The sequence below is a fragment of the Cyprinus carpio genome, chromosome A12 (genome assembly GCF_018340385.1).
Source record: "Cyprinus carpio isolate SPL01 chromosome A12, ASM1834038v1, whole genome shotgun sequence".
In the NCBI taxonomy this organism is placed as follows: Eukaryota; Metazoa; Chordata; class Actinopteri; order Cypriniformes; family Cyprinidae; genus Cyprinus; species Cyprinus carpio.
Genome location: NC_056583.1, coordinates 5,623,515 through 5,647,457, shown reverse-complemented (window position 1 = coordinate 5,647,457; position 23,943 = coordinate 5,623,515). Strand labels below are relative to the sequence as shown.

The 23,943-nt window shown below is 37.6% G+C and overlaps 1 protein-coding gene across 3 annotated transcripts in view; it reads left to right on the top strand.

Annotated features, from left to right (window-relative positions):
* The window catches only part of LOC109052664 (probable JmjC domain-containing histone demethylation protein 2C), a 133,233-nt gene that overhangs the window by 40,210 nt on the left and 69,080 nt on the right, over positions 1-23,943 (top strand). For all 3 annotated transcript variants that reach the window (XM_019070077.2, XM_019070076.2, XM_019070075.2), the window contains exon 2: positions 18,629-18,793. In XM_019070077.2, coding sequence (XP_018925622.1) covers positions 18,629-18,793 — 165 coding nt within the window. The remainder of the gene's footprint in view (positions 1-18,628; positions 18,794-23,943) is intronic.

The window sequence follows — 23,943 nt, the reverse complement described above, 5'->3', positions numbered from 1 at the left end:
TCAGAGCCTCAGCGCACACTCTCCAATGACGATTTTTACGTCACGCATACCATAGCGGATACCAGCGGACTCGCTGACGCGGAAAGTATAGCACAGGCTTTACTGAATCAAGTCAAAAGAGTCGACCATCAAGTCTAAAGGAGTCTCTCCTTCTGTACAGATTGCCACTGAAAAAGTGGGCAGGCACTAATACGCTCTATTAAACATAAAATTCATTTCCTGTCTCTGCTGGCACATTTTCTCTTGCTGAAGAGCTCTGTTCTGATTGTGGATGGTTTACAGATTGTTTCTCGCTCTTTTTGTACATTTCTTTTTCTCTCGTTCTCTCTGTTTTCTTGTTTTATGATAAAGGAACATTTTAGTGTTGTGAGATGTTGTTTCGCAGCTCAGTCAGCTTGAGTAAATCAGATTAAATTTGTCATAAGCATCTCACCTGTTGTTCATGTGAGGAACACAGAAATGGCCTGCAGGAGTACATAACCAACATCCTTGTTGATCCTGGAACAACATTATAATCCACCAATCAGAATTGAGGGGTTAAGTTTTTAAGAACTTTTTTTTAGGCTTACAATCAGGGTAAGATTCTTCTACACCCTTGTTATATTGTTATCGTTTCTCTGATTTTAAGAATAAATTATCGGTAGGGATTGTGTTAGGTCTATATTTTTGGACAGTTATGTTGATCCAGGATCAACAAAAGATGTTGATCTAGGAACATGTCTTACTTGGCAAAATCACAGCAACCATGGAGGTGTGGGGTTAATCTGCACTGAGGTCATCAGAGGGAGATGGGATGGATGAATTAGGGGCCTGTGGAAATCCCCTTCCTTTAGCTGGAGTACAGCACATGAGCTCTGCTTTCTCTCACGCCTACTCATGTGAGTTGCATTAGTGTGCAGACACACACACACACACACACACACACACAAAGTCATACATTCCTTCAGTTTCAACACTCACAAATACTCCCTCTCCCTTCCATTCTTTCTCTGTTCATGTCCATTTGCTCCTGATCTCTTGCTTTGTCTCTCATTTATTCTTAGGAATGGACATGTAGGAAACAGAGACTGTTCAGTCTGAGCTCTCACACCTGGAGCCATAGATAGAGCACAACACGGAATGCCTACTTGATTTAGTGTCCTCTACCTATATGATTTTATTTCTGTTGTGCAACATAAAATAAGATATTTTAAGGTAGGGCTGTCTAATCGATTTTAGATGTTGCGATTTGCTTATCACAAAAGCCTGCTTTGTGGACGCGATATTACTCTGTTCTAGAGCATATGCTTGACTGCCAGCCTTGAGTGACAGTCTTACTAACCAATAGAGTGAGTGCACCTCCGTTCTCCCCAATCAGCTCTGCTCTAGCCAACTGCGTAAACGCCCACCATTAAAAAACAAACAGAAGCAGGAGAGAGACAGAGCGGGATTATGGCATCTACAGGGTCACATTGATAGTTAGGCAAATAAAACTAAAGAAAAACGTATGTAACTTAAGCTTCGAAACGACAGACCATGAACAAAAAAGGTAATTTGCAAGAGCTGCATCACAATGCATATCAAGAGCTCCCTTAGCAGTTCTGTTTTCAGTACTGAAGAATAAAAGATACATTCTTAGATGTTTTGTAAGTACATGAACGTTATCTTACACATTTTATCTCCCCAACAGATTAATTTGAAATAAGTTTATAATGCATGTTCGTTATTCCCAATTCAGAAGACCGGACACACACAGCCTGTGTCACTGAATGCTTCTCATACTCGCTCCTCTTCCCGACGCGGCATGAATCCCGCATCACGGACGAGCCATTCACACTTGCTGCACTCACGCAGCCTGTTTCGTTCCGCAAATCTCGACGAGCGCATCTGGCAGTATGGATGTGACTTGACGCACGCGCGCAACATGCGTCAACTTGCGCCTGGCTCCACGTTTAAAACAAATGTAAATTCAGTCTAACCGACCCTGGGTGGGTCATGAAACTTAAAAAAATGGGCTACCAGGATGATTTAAAGAAAATGTATATGTATGAAACAAAGTTCAAGACTCAGGGAAGAAGGAAGTGGGAACCAGCAAACCTAACTTTAATAACAAAATAAACATAAACAACAAAATGAAAGTAAGCGGCAGCCACCTCAAGGCAGACACCAGTGTGTATCTGTCTCACTGTGTTTGCACTTTGAAGAGCTTCAAAGGTTTCAAATTACAATGTGTTTTTACAGCGTTGAACATTATAATGGAATTTTACTTTCAGAATTTTAGTTTTTCATTCTGCTAAGAGGACCAACATGGTGAACATGCTGCAAAGTTTTCAGGGATATCCTCTCGAAATCGCAAAGGATTGACAAAGTGATAGTCATGGACAAAATATGTCAGAATAGATGTGCATGAAAGCTAAAGCACCCTCACTAATTTCAGAAGCACCCTCAGTGATTAGCCGCTTTTCCACTATCAGGCCAAACGGTTCTAACAACTGTCAGGTACGGTTCCAGTGGAGCCTGGTACAGCGCGGCACGATTACAAACCGTTCTTGGCCCGGAATTCTCTGCAAGGTTAGACAACTGTGCTGAGCCATGCTGGTAGACTGCATGTGTGTGACGTCGCCACTCTGCCTGGCTACCATTTTCTCCATAGCTGGCTAAGCGGAAGCGGGCTATTTGATCAAACAGCCACAGAAACAGCTACGCTATGCTCAATATAAAAAAGAAAAAATGTCTGAGACAGTTTGGTCTGTGGAGGAAACATTTGCACTTATTGCGCTTATTCTGTTTATTTATGGTTTGGAACAACATGAGGGTGAGTAAATTATCACAGAATTATCATTTTCAGGTCTCTCTATTTTTGTTCTAATTTGAGAGAATGAACTACTCATCCCATCCCATATAGCATTGCGAATGACTTAACCACAATGACTGTTCAGTTGTTGACTGGGGTGGATGAAAATCTTTTTCTTGTTTTATTTTTATCTTTGCTATTAAAAAGAAGATAAAAGCCAAACTTTGAAGACCTAATAAATGGATGTGGTTACTTGCCAATGCAGGCATTTTGTGTTATGTTATTGTGATTATGTGTGCACTCAACTGTATAAAACTGTACAAAAGCTGTGAAAAATCACTGAATGGAGGCAGCAATCTGCTGAGCTGAAGTTTTTGTTTCTATGGTAACAGTGACTTGACTCTGATTGGTGAATCTCTCTTCAGGATTATGGGGAATGTAGTTTTTCACATGGAAATTGGCTTGTTTTTAAACAGCAATTAATACTGTTTGGGTTTTAATGACTGTTTAATTATTTAGTGCTGAAGTCCAGTATCACTGGTACTATTGCTTATACTGAGGTTAGTGACCTACACAAAAACTTGTTGAGCAGAGGTGCGTTATTACTTTTCTAAGGAAATCGGTTTGGGGTTCTTGCTCAGCGAATGAAAAACACTAATGTTGTTGTATTGCTTTTTGCCAGCACCATTTACATTTTCTTTTAAATATCTTTTGGTGCTCCACTTTATGGTATATAGCTTTCCCTCTCCTATGCTGTCTTACATCATTGTGCCTTACCACATACTCTTTTTTCAGTGAGAAAAGTCTAACAGAGTGCTTTTTTGTGGCCTTTTGTTCCTCATCTCTGTCTTTCTGCTCAAGGTGCTGTTAATCTCAGCTGATGTCAAAGCATGTGCTCCAGTGAGAGCATGAGATGCTCTTTTCTTATGTAAGTGCAGCATTATCTCTGTAGTATCAGTGAGACAGTGAGGATGTGTCTCATGACAGCTGTGTTTGCTGAGGTTCGGGAACTCTGAGCTCAATGGCTGAAAGATAAGCACAATAGACTTGACCTACTTTTGTTTGTTTATTTTGTGATGCTTACTGTTTCTCTGCTAACTGTTTGTCTACAGCGAGACATGTTGTTTCGGGTGACATGTGGGACAGTGTCCTCGACTGTTTCATGTGGTGTTTGTTTTTGTTGAAAGATCAGATGAAAGATCATTTGGATTGCTAGTTATTCAATAATAATGTTTTATAGATGGGAGAAGGGATGCAACGATACCATTTTTTCCAGATCCGATCCGATCCAGAAAGTTTTGATTATCGGCTAATTCCGATCCAATCCAATACCAGCGCAGTAATTTTTTTTTACTTCTGTGTGTTGACCCGATCGTCACTCTTTTGTGTGTTAAACACAATCTACTAAATACAGAAATCTTCATTTTAATGAAAAATAACAAATGAAAAAATATATAATAATCTATGACAAAAATACTATTATAAACTAGGTTAGTGGATAATTTAGCAGCAAATTTATTCTAGAAAAATCATGAGTGCACAATTTTATAAAATCTAAACATTTAGTGAAATAACATTATTTATTGGGGAACAAATAAAAGTGAATAAGTGTGGGACTAAATCTGGTAAAATGTTACACATTGCTCTCTGTATTGTTGTAAAATACATTAATGAAAACAAGTAAATGTATTAGGGGTGTGACGAGACACTTATCCCACGAGACGAGACGAGACTGGGTTCATGAGAACGAGACGAGATGAGATGAGATTTTTAAACTTTTTTTAAAGGAATCCTCAATGATTAAATATATAGGGAAAAATAGTATTGTATTCAACTGAAAAACACAAAATGCAAAAAATGTAGGATCATTTTGAAATCAACTTGTGCTTTATGAAATTAAACTTCTATTATATATCTATAAAATACAATATATCTATTATATGCAGCAATAAACAACATGTAAACTAGAACTGCACGATTCTGGATAAATTGAGAATCATGTTTTTTTGTATATAAATTGGAGATCAAGATTATCTCACAATCCTGAAGAAAAAAAGATTAGAAAACTAAATAAAATAACATAATTTACTTGTGGTTTTGACAAAATGTTCATTGCTAAAGTCTTTAAAAATATATTTATTTGAGCAAAATTAAAATAAATAAATAAATAAATAAATGGAGTCAGTTGTCTCAATTCATAAAGACTTGTTTCACTATTGGAATCTCCTGAATGAATGATTCAATGACACATACTTTTTTTTTTAAACGGGCAGTTGTCGCCACCTGTTGGCGGATACATACACGTGTTTAGATACTTTCGTTTTGACCGCTACTGTAGAGAATGTGTTTATACCCAAACTATACATTTTTATCCCAGTACTTATGTTAATTAAATGTCTGTAACACAGAAATAATAATGTGTGATTGAAAAGACTTTTTGTGCTGCTCTTTCTGGATCAGCAGCAGCCTGAATGCATGGGCAGTGACAAAACGTACTTCTCACGCTCCACTGACACTCGCGATGTGAAACAGTTGTAATAGACATAGCTGAATCATTGTCTTTCAGGAATAAGATTGCCTGTGTGTTTGAATTGAGATCACGATCTTTAAACGATTAATTGTGCAGCTCTAATGTAAACTGCAAACTGTTTTGCGAGGATATCTGTATTGAACATTGATGTCTTTTATCATCTTTATGTTGTGTTTTCAGCTCCGTTCAAGGGTTTTTTCACTTTCACATATTACATATGGCTGTCATCATACAGTTATGTGTTTCAGAGGGTCTGTTTCTTCTTATTAAGGACATCTGACAGCATTTGCACCGCTGTGCCTTGTCTGCAGCTGAGCTCAGCAACGTCGCAGTGTTGACTGATCTCTGTTTTCTTGTGGGAGGAAGAAAGCGTGTGTGAGGTGGGGCTTTAGCGGAAAGGTTGTAAACAAAGGCATTGTTTTGATCTGGAGAAAGTACGAAGCATGCTCTCACTGCAGATGTTCCCTCGGGTCATGGCAGAGCACCGTTTTCTTAATACTCTCTCCACACATAGCTGTGTTTGTTGTTATTTTTGTTGCGCTGTGTCTTTGTCAGCGAGTTTGTAGACAGGAAGTACAGTGAGTTGAGGTTTGTTAGATAAAATCTTACAGCTGAAGAGATTTGCGTGTGATGTGGTTTCACCGTGGAGTCTGAATAGAGCACGCAGCTCATAAACCATTCAGTTCCTGGTTTGCATGCTAATACGCCAGATGGGAATTAATATGGTGAAATTATGTATGCACATCCTGTTTACATCTTGAGCTGTTTTAGTTTGGGAAAAAAACTTAAAATTAAGCCAGGAAAATCTGTTACACTTAAAGGAGCTCTCATGTGGTTAGAAGTCTTGCACAACAAGCAGTTTTCTGTAAGCTTTCTTTTCTTAGCCCAGATGCTAACACATGTTCATGTCCATTTCCTTGCCAGTGATTGTTGAACGATACAGTAAATGCCCTTTCTTCCAAAGGAGTCTTGTATCAATTATGTAGATGTGGCCATTAGTGATGTTAAAGACCCCATGACAAGGTTTTCGGCCCTTTGTTGAACTATGATGTGTAAATTGCTATTAGTAATCATCAGTGGTAGGTGGTATTTGGGGGAGGGCAAATTTATTTGAGTCACTAAGTTCCAGATGAGTCCTCAATGCTTTTTGGTATGTATGGCAACTTGGAAGAGAAAGACTGCAAATTTTGACAAATTGTTTGCTTTTGAATCATAGGATCTACATTGTAGATTGACATCTAGACCTCAATATAGGCTGTGTTTACACTGGATGTTTTTTTTTTTTTTTTTTACATCTGATATAGATTGGATGCATGTGGAAACATGAAAATCTATAGGCTACTTTTTAAATGTGGTACAATATCTAGACATCTGATCAACGTCAATGTCATAGCTTCTTTTATTGAGACAGAGTATATACACTGAAAAAAAGGTGTAGAAGAAGTTTTCACCCAGAAATGGCTTGTAAATTTCAGGATTTGTTAGAATTAAAGTAACGCTGAATTAAACATGACATTTTGAAAAAAAAAAATGAATAAATATTGGAGATTGCGCACACAGAAACTTTCAGGAGCATTGAAACTTGTTTTTGATCACTGCACTTGAATTTTATAAGTAAAATAGCTTTGCTAATGAAAGCTTTGTTATATTTCTGACAAAATAAACTATAATTCAAATAAATGTACAAAACTGAAAAAAAATGTAATTAAAATAAATATGTTTTTTCTGTGCTACTTTATTTCACTTCAGAATTCTATATCTAATGACCTGTGGATAAAGGAAAAATTACTAACAAAAGTTATTTTTTTCTGTTTAAAACTTGTCCATGTTGGCAAAGGAATTTGCAATTTACAAGTGGAATAATCTACATCTAGGTGTGCATTATAGTCAAAGAACCACTCAGTGTGAATTATATAAATAATTGAAAAAATGTAAATAGTACAGACACCTCAGGGTCAACCAAGTGAACATAAAAAGGCAGGACAAAAAATGATATGGTCAACAGATTGGATCTGTGCCTCAAGCCCCGCAGTGTAATTGAAGCCATAGTCTTCTCAACAAACGCTGCTCATAATATTTAGAGCTGTTTAAGAGCATTGAGCCCTGAGGCTGGATCGTTGATGCTGTATGATGAAACTGCTTTCTCTTTCCCCCGGGCTCTCAAGAACACAGGATTCTGACAGATGTAGAAAAAACATGGCGGTCCATGACAGCCAGAGGAAATGCACAGGCTATAGTTTGACTGACATTAACATCTCATTTCATCATCTCCGTCCCTTCATATTGTTCTAAGCTCTCTGCAAGGATGCCGTCTACAAGACAAAAGCTGCCAGTGTTTCTGCACTCCACGCAGCAAAAGAAGCTTTCCTCTGCATAAATTTGATAAAAGAAAAAAACCCTGAAAAGATTACTAAATCCGCCTCTCTCCACCACACTGTCTCTCTCGTTCAGTGATTCGAAAGGCAGATTTCTGGTTTTGTAAGGTTAGCGATCAGCACAAGCTGAGCGGCGTGTGGGCCTGCAGTGATTGGACTGCAGCGGTCTAGGCCCAGCCAGTCAGGGAAGTCCTGCTGCTGTTAGTGAGGGGCAGATTTTCCAGTGTACACTCTTACACGGCACGGTGAATGATAATAACTCTACTGTCTGAAGCGGTGGGGAGGACGTGCAGACATGCTTTTAGAAGTCATTTATTGATGAAAGCATCTTTCTGTGAGCTCTCTGAAATGTCACTGGGCTTGTTATGAGCTTGTTTTTTCTTTTTCTGTGAATACTTATGTAATCTACACATTGACTTACATTATAAAAGCACAGGTGATTCTTCATATGAAATCATTTCTCACCAATTGGTTATAAAAACGTGCATCTCTAATGTTGTTAGCATTTAGTTAATTCTCTTAGAGAATAAATGATCCATAAGACTTTTGTTAATCTTCAAAACACAAATGAAGATAGTTTTATGAAACCTGAAAGATTTGTGTCCCTCCACTAGGGCTGTCACGATTAGGAAATTTGGCTGACGATTAATTGTCTAAGAAATAATTGTGATTATGGTGATTAATTGTCTGTTTTAGGGCATTGAGGATTATGATTATTATGGCAATGAACTGTATTTTTTATAAAAATTTTATGCACATTGTTGTTTTCTTGGTTACCGCTGTCAACAAAGAAGTGCTGTGCTTTCAAACACTACTTTAATATGCATTATACGGAGCTAAGAGGGAGAAAATAACATCATAATGTTTCTGAAAACAGCTCGTTCTAGGACTAGGGCTGCATGATTAATCGAAATTAAATCGCAAAGGTGATAAATCGTGATTAGGCAGAAGGTGTGATTGTCATACGTATGCCTATCTTTTAGAGAAGCACGGTTCTGTGATCAGTAGTAAATGGGACAGAGGGCGCTCTTGCACTGAAATTCCAAACATGCAGGAAATGCCTAGCTGTAGCTGAATAAACAGAGGATTTAAAGGGATTGTTCACACAAAAATTAAAATTTGATGTTTATCTGATTACCCCCAGGGCATCCAAGATGTAGGTGACTTTGTTTCTTCAGTAGAACACAAAAACAGATTTCTAGCTCAAACCGTTGCAGTCTGTCAGTCTTATAAAGTAAGTGGATGGGAATCACGGCTAAAACATAAAAAAAAACAAAAAACTAAACAAAAACATACACAAACAAAACCAAATTAAACCCTGCAGCTCGTGACAATACATTGATGTGTAAAGACACAAGACGATCGGTCTGTGCAAGAAACTGAACTATTTACATCGTTTTTTTACCTCTGATTCATGCAATGTCCGAACTGTTAGAACTCTCCTGAGCGGATCCACTTGTGCGCGTTCTCAGCAGCAGGCAGCCAGGCGCGTGAGGTGTCTTCTTCTTCCTGCTTTTGGTGGATCGCTGACTTATAAGTGACTTATCTCTCAAGTGGACCACTGACACTCCTAATTGAGATTGTAGATACAGTGTTAATGGTCCATTTGCACTTATAAGTCTGCGTATATGCTTTGATTTGGCCAGAGATACGAAAACTGCAGCAGAGAATGGATTTTCAGTGTGAAAAGAACAGTATTAACATTTGGCTTCCTGTCTCTTAAGTGTTCCACATGAGCGTGAATATATGAAATATAGTTGTCATTTTTGGCTGAACTATCCTTTTTCCCATGTGATGGGTTGATTCTCATGCACAAGGTGAATCAGTGACAGTTGGCTGTTGGACAGGGTCACTTCAGTTGAGTTCTTTTATAATCCACCCAGCCATCTCTGCTCTCTGATGAGTCCAGTAAATTCACTGACCCACAGCGAGTCCAGCAACTCACCACGTTCCCCAGGCGTTCAGAGCAGACATAATCCTTTTGAAAGAAAGCTGAAGTGGAGAGAAAGATAAAGACTGAGCGTTCTGACCTATGTGCTGTTAGTTGCATAGCAACCAGCTCTTACATATCGTAATGTCTGCACATTAGTTGTGTTTTTTGTATGCCTGCGAGCAGTCGCCTTAGAGATCCATTCATGTGCTTCAGCATTTTCACTTAATTCAGTCCAGGACAGTGACTTTACCACTGGGCTGGTTTTAAGGTGTACCAATTTTGTAAAAAAATAAATAAATAAACATTTATTAATTTTCCCAAAACTGCTCCAGAAATAAGGTGCAAAACTACATGTTTGATTGTTGTTGGATTGTCTGATGACTCTGTATAATTGGCTGGTTTAGGGTCATGTCCACCTGATTCCATCAGACACATTGCTTAGCAATACATAGACATTAAAAACAAAGGATGTGAATCATAAGTTCAGGGTTCCTGGGGGGTCTTTTTTTAAATTAAGTTTGGTCACATTTAAGGTGATGAAAAGTCTTAATTACAATTTTAAGATGGTAAATTTGAGGCCAGAAAAACAGTAATTGCAACACAGTCAAATGTGATTTATTAAACTTCAAAAGGCTTTGATTTAATTTAATAAATGCTACATGTTTCAAAGTCAAGATGCGGTGCTGTTGTGCATTTCACAGGCTTGCGGTTACAGTGCAGTTTGCAATCAATGAATTCCATTAGCTTAATGTTAAGGAAGAAAGTATGGACAGTGGTTGTAAAATGCTACTTATTGCATTCATCCTCTGTAACATTGTGAAATGACATCATTTTACATTTCAGACAAAAGAACGGCAATCAAAAATAAATTAATGTTATACATAATATTTGTGGGGGGAAAATGTTATTACCCATTCACATTTATTGCATCTGGCTACTTTGCTGCTAAACCTAAAATTGCTATATTATTCTTTTGAGGCATGCCTCTTGAATCTTTCTATCGCAAGAAAGTGGCATATAGCTATCATAAAAAAGTGCTTTTTAAAGAGACTTTTAATTATGAGGGACGATGAGTCACATGCTTAAAAGCAGTTTGTTGATTCTCATGCTCAGCAGACAGAAAATTGAACATGCACTGATCGTCATGACAACGGCAGAGTTTCAGGTGGCTCTGATACATGTTCTTCATATTTCAGTACAATGTTCTGTCCACATCGCCAGAGGAAAACAGATGTTCAAACTATTAATAGAACTGAATGTTAGAAATAATTCAGTTCCGATAAATTTTCCCAATATCCAACCCTAGTGCACCCCTTCAGCAGGGAATATAACCTTTCATTGTACAAAACTATCATAGAGACCTATGGATTATGCATAATACTGAGATCATTTTTCATACATCAGCATTTGAAGTTATTGTTTCTGATGCTATAGCTCTGTTGCTCTGAACTTCTTTTATGCTAACAGTTACTGTTAGACCCCTCTCAAATACACTGCGTCTGTTATTTCCTTTTAAGCACTGACACTAAAAAAATCTCAGTAGTTGACCTCATTTGTTTAGGCTATAATACATTTTGTTTATAATAAATGCCATTATAAATTATATTTGTTTTATACTTACATTTTTCATTCCTGTTCTGAATTTTTTTTTTTTTTTTTTTTTGTGGAGTGAAGGGAACTAAAATGTTAATAGTGTTTGTAAACATTTTATTTTCCAGGATTTTAAATTATTACTGAACATAATAATAAAATGTGACTTATCTGTGTTTTTACTCTCAGCAATGCAATTTTGACCCAATATGACTTTTATAGTCATGTGCGACTTATTTTCCGTAAAATACAGTCAATTTATTCACCAATGGTTTGCTTCTGCTACACAACACTCTCAACGACTGGCCACATTCCAGCACTTGTTTAGCAACAAGCAATTTTTCAGCCTTGTTATTTTCCATTTTCGGGCATTTCCATAGTCTTACATAAGACTTGCCTGGCCCAGCCTAACTGCTTTTCCAGACCCTATTCTAGTGGTGCAGGGTTCAGCAACCAGGCAGGCAGCTCTCATCTCCCCGAGCGTCTGACTGAACACAGTTATATAACACCCTTGCTGCCTGCATGATTTTGGAGTCACATTCCCTCTCTCTCTCTCCCTTCCCTTTCTCTCTTTAACCTTGCTTGGTCTGTGTTGTCTGTGAGTTCTGGATACTGAGTTAACCCTCTGTTATCCCTGCTCTGCTTGTACAGCTGGCACCGAATCCATAATCAGATTAAATGTGGAGCCTGACCTCTGATCGGTTCTGTAGGCCATGGAAGAGGCACGTGTGGTGGCTTCCTCCATCTGTATACGAGATGGGGAGGTGTCATCTGTATTCAGCGTTTCCAAACCCTTCCTGCTTTTGTTCTGCTTGTTATCCCAGGTTAACACATCCTGCTTTCATAGACTGTGCATGGGAATTCTAATGAGTGCATTGCTTTAGTTTGCCATCGTATGTGTTTTGATCAGTCTATATAGTGAGTGTGCTTTTCCTCACACTTCTCCTGTAAAAAGCGAGTTATTAGTTTAGCAGAGATAAGTAAACCTTATCCCAGATCAAATCTGATCCCGCATCAGATTTCACTGCGATTATCCTTGTGCTTTCATCTTTACATCTGTAGTTAAACAGATGGGGTGGAATGTAAAAAAGCTCTGGCATCTTGCAGGATTTGTTGCACAACAGAGATGGTGAATTCATGTGTTTGTCGGCCTAAAAGTATTCACTTCCTGTAATTGAAATGAAAGAAATAGTTACTTATGAACATGTCATCCTATATTATCATTCATGGCCCTGACCAGATGGAGAATCGTTTCTTCTCAAATTTCTTTGTGTTTGTTTTCATGGACAACAAACCTGGTATTTCATTTTAAATATTTCGAAAGATTAGTCAGGAACTGACTGACAGTTATTATATGACTTCAGAAAACTTGGAATATGTGTGTACAACTTTTTAATGGTGCTTTTTGTTATTTTTGGATATAGACTGTGTCAACCATATTCAGTAGCATTGTAAAAAAAGAAAAATAATCAAACATTTTTATTATTTTTAATAAATATAATAATTGTAACCTCTAGCTTCTCTGTTGAAGTAATTGAAATATTGTGAAACGTCAGTTTATTTTGGCACAGAATCATCAGTGCATACATGACCACTGAGCAAGAGGTGGAACAGGAATTTATGAAGAAAGGACAGAATAACCTGCTCTGATCCACTTTCTGCTACACAAACATTTATACACATGCACACACACACATATAAGCACGACATGATGAGATTTGTAGTACTAGTGTAGTCGTGCATGCAGGAAGGTTTGATTTGTTCTTTAATCTTGTACATGAGGCTTCCTTTCTGTTCAGGTTGGTAATCAATCTGAATAGCTTAGTCACTGTTAGTGAGGCGGCTTCCACCCTGCTGAAGGGGCAGAACGATACCATCTGTCTGTGTACTGTACTTCTGTCCAGAAACCTTCTCATCCTCCCTCTGCTTATTTTCAGCCGAATTCTTCCAGTCATCTGCTGCAGAGCAACTTTATACTGTAAATATTCAGATATATACAGGCTGAAAAATATCAAATATAATTATTTTTAGCTATATCTCCCATCTCTAAAATCTGATCGTGTGAATGGGTGTTCATGCATAACTAGTAGGGCTGCACAATTTGGCCAAAAATTTGAATTATATATCACAATAGTAATAATAATAATTATTTTTTTTAGATATTTTTCTTTAATAATAAATATTACTATTGTATCATTTCACTGTACAACATTTAAATTACAATACTAATATTTTTATATAAACCACTAAGCATTTATTTTCTCAGCAACCTGGATGGTGCCCTTAAGACGGATGCTAGGGGTGTGACGGTGGCAGATTTTTACCACCGCCATGGTAATAGCCCAACTACCACCGTGCTTGTTTATTTTAGCACTTCCGTCAGTGAAAACACAGCCTGCGAAAACACTAAAATAAATATCAGTTAAACAAGAAAGTAGCCTGAATAAGAAAGTTAAATACACCCTGTCTGCCGGAAGCGAGCGGCGCAACACGACAAAATAATGTAACTCATTATAATAAGTGATGCTACACTGGATGCGGCTCGACAAGACATGAAAAATCCCTGACTATAAACTGCATCGTCCTATTTATGAGGTCCTGACACAAAGTTCAAATGTCCTGTTTAGACACTAGACAGACTAAACCTGTTGTGACGTGGCGGTGTCACGTCCGGTGTAGACACTGTTCACTGTTCAGCCGTCAAGCAAGTGGCCATGCATTATCTCCTTGTCTACACGCACTCTCTTTGAAATAGGAATCGTTGCCACATTTCTTGTTAACATATTTCATTTATCGCTATCTCGTTTGTATTTGGCCAGTTTGGAGAAAGCCTCACCAAACCTGTCCAGCCAGGCATTTGCAAATACAGGAACTTGAAGACAGTTGTACAAACGCTTGGCTTTAAGATGTCTTAAGATCGACAATGTAGTATTTAGTTTCCAAACAAGGTCCATCGCCCAACACAAAACTGATTTGCTGAATGCATAAACCTAGCGGTTGCACACTGGACGAGAAGCGCAGCGCCGCATCGCGCCACGTCTAGAACAACTCATACTACAACTACAACACAGCATAGCTGGGCAACAGACAGCGAACGGCGCCGCCGGTGTGCGTACACTCATAGAAAATAATGTGTTCCAATTTTAAAGATGTGTTGCGACATGGCGTGATGTGGTGCCATGGGACACGATACTGCACTTATCATCTGTTGTGCTACCACCTTTAAAGCTTCTCTTTTCTTGACAACAGCTGGTTTATAATCACGTCTCATTACAAGTTTGGGAAAATAGTTAGTGCATGTTGCATTCCCAAATGCACATCATATCTAAATGCAAATATCTAAAGTCAGAATACACGCATAGACTGTATGTATAGTAGCATTTACCGTGAACTTAATCGGTTTGACATGCTGAGAACACTGGCTCATGAGCTGTATACATGTCCATAAAAACAGTGTCACACTTTATTCTGAAACACACAGTCCATATTTATTTAATGAAATTGCAGCCCTTTTTTTAATGATAATTGCACTTGCCATATTTGTTGGGGTTTTGCTTTTATTGCAATGAAATATGCAGCCCAAATTACTGAAGTACTATTTGTGGCAGTGCTGTATGCCAGCCTCTCACTAATACAAGAACCTCAGGCCAACAGGTCACTGCCTGAATAACCAGAAGTAACTGTGCCCTACACACACACTCATTCTGGCCCTCTGCCCCTTGTCAATTTTTAATGAGAGTGAATTTTTCATCTAGCCAGCAGCAGAGACTCAACTGAGAGGGTGGGTTCAGCAGAAACACAATATGAAGTTAATGTTTCATTCTAAGACAGAGAGAGGGCGAATGAGGGAAGCCGTCCTCCACAATCCCTGCTGTGAAGGGGATTATGGGAGAGAGGGGTCAGGAGGACGGGGGGAGGGGAGAGGAGAAGCCATCAGTCATGTGTGTCACCACAGAAATGAGGGCTGGACTTTACATGCCTACACACACCGGGAGGTGGTGTTTAAAAATGTAGTAAGCTGACTAACCATTTTTGGGCTTCACAGACTTCAAATGTTTATATTGGTCATTTTGGAGGTGGGGAGATATGTGACAATAAGATATGGGACTTTTAATGAATAGGTTTATAGTTTATAGGACTGATTAACAGAAAAACAACGTTGAAGTTACATATAAAAAATGTGACAAAATGGGGTTTTCACAGCGAGGCCATAGAAGAACCATTTTGCGTTTTTCACTATAAAGAACTTTTTGTGGAATGCAAAGTTTCCTTGGATGTTAAAAGTTCTTCATGGAACCATAGATGCTAATAAAGAACTTTTTTTAAGAGGGTAGGACATCTGTCATTTCATGTTCTAATCCAGATGTACAGATACTGAGGTGGGAGTGTCTGTTGTTTCTGTTAATGTGGGTGTTATGGAAGGTCATGTGCTGTGCTCTGCAAGGATGTGTGCATCACATGAGGTCATATGACCGACCAAAACACCTAAAATGGTGAAAAAGAATAGCTGAAATGGGAATTGGCATGCCAGCAGTACAAATTTTAGTTGTACCCAGAAAACTGTCTAAAATGTCTATATCCTGAAGCAGCAGATTTACACAATATGAGATAGTTATCTTGTAGTAATGATATTCAACAGAAACCCAAATAAAATTAGATGCATTGTGAAAATACAATATCCAAGCTGGACAACATCCCAGTCTGGCCAGGAAATTCCACTGATTATCACTATTGCTCTTGCTATTGCTTATACTTGGGCTTTGGACTGTTTGTGTGATAATGGATATTTAATAGTGGATGTTTTTTATTTTTTTATTTTTACATTTTACATTACTTTTTGTGATCTACTGCACAAAGCTTTTTTTAAAAAAAACATGGACTTAATTAAAAATCAGCACTTAAAATGGTTGTTTATTTTTCATTTATTGTTGACAAAATAGTATATGGCTTTAAATTGATTTTAATATTGGTGCAGCTTTAAATGATAGCTGAAATTGTTTGTCTTGTTGAGGAGAGGTGGGATATTAATTTTCAAATGATCAGACTGATGATTTGGATGATAACAGAGGAACGATTCCTTAGACCTGCATTGTAGGACTTGGGTCCGGTATATGGATGTTTGCAACAAGCATGATAACTATAACTATAAACATTTCTCTTTATGATTATAAGAGCGGCAGACAAAAAACTGCAGCATGTGCTTATAATAAAGAAAGGTATCATCTGTTGGTGTGAATGCTAATGTAGTTATCGTTATAGTTCTCTTTTTTGGTGTGAAAAAGGCCTTTAAGAAATGGCCAGAGTGCCAAGCTACATGTGCACATGCAAGCTCCATTCACTTTGTTTTGGTTTTAAATTGTTTTGTTTTCATTCATTCATTGGTCATTGGGTTACTCTATAAAACAGCACTGTGACATTATTGTTGGTAGGGGTAGTGGAATAGGACGTTCCTTCAAGCAATGCATTAGAACTGGCTTTTTTCTTTAGCTTAACCTGCACATAACAGGGGGGTCCAGATGTGAAATCTGTCCTGACAGGTCTGTTCTTCACTCCTACTCTTCCAAACACACTCATTAGATCCTCACAACCCTAGTCATGGTGAGAAAACCACAAGAGGCAGAGTCAGTGAATCATTTCTGGTATGAATCCACATTATGAAACCAGCTCCTGTTACTGCACGTTGCTCAGCACTGGGGTTGTGCAATGTGCTCTCGGCTGACTCACTCACGCTGATGATTCCCAAAGCTCTCAGCACTAGATCTGTGTGTTTCAAATCATTAGCTGGGCACTTTCTGTACATTTAAAAATGTTGAGTGCAGGATCGTACTAGTCAACAGATGGATGTTGTCCAGTGGAGGAACAATTTTTCCACTTTGAATACAGACTCAAAAATAGTGCCAAACCCTCAGTCTTATTTTTTGGAAACCAGTTCTCCAGCCTATCACGCTACGCCTGCCTTACACACACATGTGGCAAAAGAGGAGACTTTGACAGGCCAGAAGCATGCTGTCGTTGTGACGTGCTGCGTATGTTGAAAACATCCAGCAGCTCAAACACATGTTCTCCCTCTTGTTTCACAAACACACAAAAGTCCTGCACACCAGCTTTGCATTGAATCACATGGCCATGGGTTGTTTCACAGTTGAGGACAAGAGCTGGACCGAGATGTGTTTTTAGTGCTGTGACTGCGAGGAAGGCTGGACATTCAGTGTGACTGCACTCTGCAGTGACCACGTCTGTCCATGAAATCAAACCAAAATGAGGTCATTTAAGGCCACTGAGGTTTTATTGCTGTGAAATTACACTGAAAGTTACTAAACTGTTTTCTGTAACAGTAAGTTTTTTTTTAAATGACTTTGCCAGGAGTTCCCAAACTTTTTTGTCTGCTGAACCCCAGCTGAAAATATTTACACTAAGTACCCCTTGAGATTTAAAGTTAATATTTCAATAATTGAATGACATATTCACATATTCTTGGTTATCTAATGTCGGTTAATGGTCAAATGACATGCAGGTTAATAGATAAAAAAATTAATAGTTTTTAGTAAGTGTTTTATTTAAACCTTGACTTTAAAGTAGACTTAAACCTTGTAGTTGTGATTGTGTATCAGTCACATTACTTTTACACTGGCGTTTTAGAAATTCAATCAAACCGAATAATAATAATTATTATTTTATTATTATGTTTTAATTATACAAAGTAAAAAAAAAGTAAATAAAGTGTAAATAAAGTAAACCCAGCCCATGTTGTTCATTAAACTCTCAGCACATGCATAGATGGAATTCACTGCATTTACTGTGAACTGAGTTCACATTTTATATAATTATTTAATCCGTTTTTAATCAAATCTTGAACCCCATACAGTTGTGATATCCTATTTGGGAAACCCTGCACTAATAGAATGATTCATCTAGTCTATCCTAGTAAACACAGTCGTTTACGTCTTAAGCAAGTGTAAGCAGTTGGAACATTTATTTTTTTACTGCAGTCTAAAATTTTGGAATTGTAACAACCTTATTTATTAGAATACAAGTTTATTTATTTATTTTTTATGGTGAGGTCATTGAAAATTTTGTCAACTTTAAATTTAGTCACGCAAATTGTCTGGTAAATATTAGTTGTGCTTCAAAATGTCATCAGCGAACAACATCAAAGCTGAAATTGTATAACAATTACAACATGGTGTACAAAGCTTGATCTGGCAGAATACTTACCCGGGGCTGATGCTGGATCTTGGCGCTTCACTCATTAAAGTTTAGTGCAGTGGGTAACTTTGATGTGAGTCATGTGAAAGTCCTTAATGTTCCACATCAACACTGTTTCCACACCACTTATATGCTTGTATGCCTTGTATAGCTTGAGGTTAATGTGGGCTCTACTAGACGAGTGCTCAGAGCGTGACCCCTTTTCTTTGCTCTTTCTGCAGGTGTATGTTGAGTTTGATGACCTCGAGTGGGATAAGCGTGAGTGGGTCAAGGTGAATGAAGACTTCCAGATCTTTCTGCTGGAACATCAGCTGGTTTGGGCCAAAAGGAAGGAGGGTGCCCAGCTGCAGGGAACAAAAGCCAAGCAGATCCAGTGGCCAGCTCTGGTGAGTCATTCCTCCCAAGATCTTTGAGTCAGAGATGCGCTGTGCGTTGAGCTGCAGCTGTGGAGTATTTAAAGTGGAACAAAAGCTCTGCGGAGGCAATACGACAGGATCTTTTATGTTGCTGAGATGATTTGGGGTTTGGATGTCTCTCAGATCAATGGCTCACATCTGACAATAAGATCATTATTTGTTTAGAAGGCTTGCTGAAAAGACAGAAAATAACAGAGGGTTTGACATCCTTTATAAGAGACGGAAAGGCAGTAAGCAAGAGATTGTAAATGTTTCATGGCTCACGCTGTTTGATTATGTAACATGAGCAGTAGCACAGCGCCATCTGGGCCAGGCGGACACGATAAAAGAGTTCAAAGAGAAATCCTAGTATGGCACACGGGACGGTTGTCATAGCGCCCACACATGCACAGACCAACGACCCAGCATGTGTCATGGTGCACTTATCCACACTGAAAACTCGTGAGCCCCTTGCTGAACAACCAGGAAGTTTTTCATATGCATGACATTTGCTAGGCTTGTGTGATTTATTTTTTTCCTATTGTCTTTCGACCACATAGGCATCTATTCTATTCCTGCTGTTTTTTAAATTGATTTTAATTAAGCTACAAGGTACAAGAGGTTGTTATAATGTGAATTTAGTCTAAGCTGAAGGGCATTGTTAGGCACGACAGACAGCAGCATGACTATACAGATGCAATACAGATGAAGTGGTAACTTCATAATAACAATATCAAGGACATATTTTCATTAAAACATTAGTTTGTTTTGTAAATGTGTGAAACATGCAATCTAAGGTTACTAGTTACATTTACACATGCTGTGCAGGTATATATACTACAGATGTTGGAATAATTTCGATTTATTGATGTTTTTGAACTAAGTTTCTTATGCTCACAAAGTCTGCATTTATTTGATAAGTAAAAACAGTTATATTGTGAAAAAATATTCAAAATTAAAAGAACCCTTTTCTCTGTGAATATATTTTAAAATCTATTGCTGTAATTGCAAACCTGAATTTTTAGCAGTTATTACTCTAGTCTTCAGTGTCACACGATCCTCCAGAAATTATTCAGATATGCTGATTAAGTGTTCAAGAAATATTTCCTATCAGTTTTGAAAACAGTTGTAGCTGCTTAATGTTTTGTGGACACTATGATACACTGTTCAAAAATCTGGCGTAATTAAATGTTTAAAAGTGACAGTAAAGTCATATTGCAACAAAAGATTTCTATTTCAAATAATTGCTGTTCTTTTAAACTTTCTATTCACCAAAGAATCCTGACATAAATGTACAATGTAAAAAATGATATAATCACAAAGTCATGCCAACTTATGTTTTTACATTACTCATCAAAATTAGTTGAGCAATTTCAACTTTTTATATGAAATTCAACTTGATTTTTAAGTCAGTTTAATGTAATTTGAACTGAAATTACGTTTTTATGTTTAAGTAGGTGGAAAGTGTTAGTGTATCACAGTTTCTACAAATATATTTAGCAGCAAAAACAGTTTTTAACATTGATAATAGTAAGAATCATTATAAAAAAATGAGCACCAGTAATTATAATAATAATTGAGCAGCAAACCAGCATATTAGAATGATCTCTGAAGGATCATGTGACACTGAAGACTGGTGTAATGATAAAAATACAACTTTTCCATTACAGAAATTAGGAATGTTAATTTTGGTTATTTCTCCTAACCGACAACCGACGCTTGTTACCAGACTATTAACCGTTAACCGACAAGGTTATTTTAAATTAGAATTGAATTAAATCAAAAAGGAAAAGTGTCTGTCACCCGTTAAAAATACTAACATTTGTTTTGCAGGGATTCATTTTACACGCGCAAAAAGTAGCAGACAATAGAACATGAGGGTTCACATGATCACATCATATCACATCACGCACCTGCAGTGCTTCTGCGAGCGGAGAAAAACATTTTATATATATCGGGCATGCGCGCACACAGTTAAGCATTGCTACCTTGACAATGCAGCTTGTTCATTATTATAATAAAATTCAGTCAGTCAAACATATGGAAAAAACACACTGCTCAGTTTTATATGTAGTAAAATGTGTGCCGCTAAGCATTACTGTACCACTGTGATGTTATGTAAAACATTTTGTTTCAAGTGGATATTGGAATGCGAGTAAAGTACATAATAATATTTTGGCATTCACAATATATTGCGAATATGGAAACATTTGATTTTGTGTCGAAGGAGAGACCCAACGTTGGTGTCAGTTTCGTTTTAGCTTAAGTGAATTCGTTTTGGCTTGCCGTTTATAGCTTCTTATATTTTTAATTCTTGTTCTTTTCTAAATAGGCTCCTTTTAAATTGAAATGATTTGTTTTGGAGTGAGGAGAACTAAAATAGTCTAGCTATGTTTACAGTGTTTATTATAATGTTTGCAAACATTTCGCATCAGCATTAGGCCTATTTCTCAATGAAATAATGAGATGTGAATTAGTTGCGACTTGTTTTTTTTTCCTCAAATTTGTGTTTTTTAACCATGCAGCAAACCTTTTAAAATATTTTGATAAATTACTGAAAAAAAAAAAAAATGACTTTTTAAACTGTTTAACTGATTAATCGGTCAAAATTCTTACAGTCGGTTAGCCGTTAACTGGTTAAAATGAGCATCCCTAATAGAAATAAATTACATTTTAAAATATATTGAAACATATTGAAAAACAGTTATTTTAAATTGTAATATTTTTGATAATATAATATTTTGAATATTCGATCAAATAACTGCAGCTTTAATGAGCATAAGAGACTTTTTTCGAAAACATTAAAAGTCTTAATGATTCCAAACTTTGAGAGGTACTGTACACAGTGTCTAGGTAAACTAGGTTGTAGCTCTTACCATATTTAGCATTACTGGAACCGCATATTTACTAATCTGCATCCTGGAGTGTGATTATCTGTTGTCTTTGGATGGATTAGTCGAAATTTGTGATTCAACCTTTGTTTTCTGAGTGATTTAACTGGAGAGAGATGATGTAGTCAGTAGACTATACTCAAGTCTGTTGACCATGCCCGATGTTCAGAAAAAACATGCACTGTCATTGTGAATTAGAATTCTCCATGCTTTTTGTGTTGCTTTTTAAAACCAGGAACTTTTTATCGATTCTTCCTCTGTTCTTTACACTTTACACTCTTCTGCCTCTGATGGGTTTTTACAGTTGTCAAACAGCTTAATAACAACCTAATTACTTTACTCAACGCCTGACCAAACAGCAATTAACCCACAAGCCTTGCTTGATTGTGTTGTTCTCTGGTCTTCTTTGAAAGCTGTTATTTTGCTGTCGTCTTACCCTCTTTTAAGTTTCTTGTGTCCCTAGCTCGCACACAATTGCCTTCACAGCTCCATTATTTATGGCTGCCATTGGAAGAGAGTTTACTGCCACCAAATCCCCTTACTCAGCACTACCTCTCTCTCTCTCTCTCTCTGTTTTTGCTGCACACTTTGGCCTTTCTCTGTAGGTCTGTTGATATATGTGCCCCAGCCTGAGCTAGCTGATTGTTTTCTCCTGTGTTCAGCTTGGAACACTGGATCTTTTAGCTGAATATGACATGGGCATGTTTTTTTCAGTGTTTCCTGCACATTTTTGAATTGTGCCGTTATTCCCGGTTGAATCCAACAACAAACATGCAGCTTAGTCCCATTTGTGAATGATTTGTGGTTCTTTAGCCAAAACGACTCAAATCATATTCAAACTCATGAATTATTTAAAAATGTTGAATCGTAATGGTTTGTGATATTTCTAACTTTTGGTATATCCACTACCATTCAAAAGACCATTTATTTGTGTGCCTGTTGGTTGTCTGTTTGAGATGAGTTCACATTGTTACAGATGTGGTGCAACTTGTTTACAACTGTCTGTCTTCCTGTCTGATTGTTAGAGATGACTGTGGATGCTCGTTCTTCCATAGACACAGCTCCTCCTGCACATGCTTCACAAGGCCGTCATGCATTTATGACATGCTGTAAATCTCCTTACGCCAGCGCTATATTTTACGCATCCACACTGATGTGGCCAACTCTCTGTTGGCTTAATTGTGTTTAGCCCTGCTTGCCACGTAGCCTCAAGGGTGATCTTTACTGCTGATAAATGCATAGACCCCTGCCCCACTGTCTTGTTTAGTGAAAGCTGTCTGCGTTTATTGTGAATGAGGGATGAAGTCATTTCGTAGAAGGAACAATGCTGTGGATTATAATCTTCAAACCCATTATTTCATCAGCCCACATGAGTGACTTTAATAAATGGTTTGGCTACAATGTTTTGGCTTGATTATTATGATGTGAAAAGAGTGTGTTAGAGGCTTTACACACAAAAACCTTTTCTTCCCGTTCTGTTTTCTGCTGTTGGACAGTAAAGCGAGTTCTCCTTATAATCTTAACTGTAAACGCTGATTAAAGAGCAAAGGTTTGGTAGTTCAGACAGTAGTGTGGTCATTTTTCAAATCATCATATCGCCAGCCCGTGAGATCGTTGATTCATCATAGGCTATTTCATAATTATGTGGTGCGAGAGAGAGCCTATGAAAGCACCAATAATCGAAATAATATACTTTCAAACATGCTACTGATAAACTAACGTTAAATATAAAAAATATTTAAAAAAGCTATTTCATATATATTCGGATACAACAGTCATTTATCACTATTAGGATAGCACATCTTGTGACGAGTTTGCCGCATCAGAGCAAAGTTATCAGTCTGCAGTCAACAGTGAAACTCAAAAGTAGATTTATTTTAAAGACCAACAGTTTAACACTAAATATTGGACAAAAACGCACATGTAAAATATAAACGTATTAAAAACAGGGAAGTTCTTATATTTGCAGTAAAGTTCAATTGAACGGATACATCAGTCATACAGCACTCCGGACCGCGCGCCGCATGACCACCCCGACGCACCGCCACAGAAACAAGAATGAAATGCATTCTAACATGGTCTAATGACTGTGGCATTAAACTCAGTTAGTGAGGGCTCGGTTAAATATTGCACATATATAGGCCGTTCAGATTACTTTTTAAAATACAACGAAATACCTTTTATCAGCAGACGATGTACATCTGTTTGTGGTTGGAGACTCCTTCACCAACTACAGGCTCTAATCCTCAT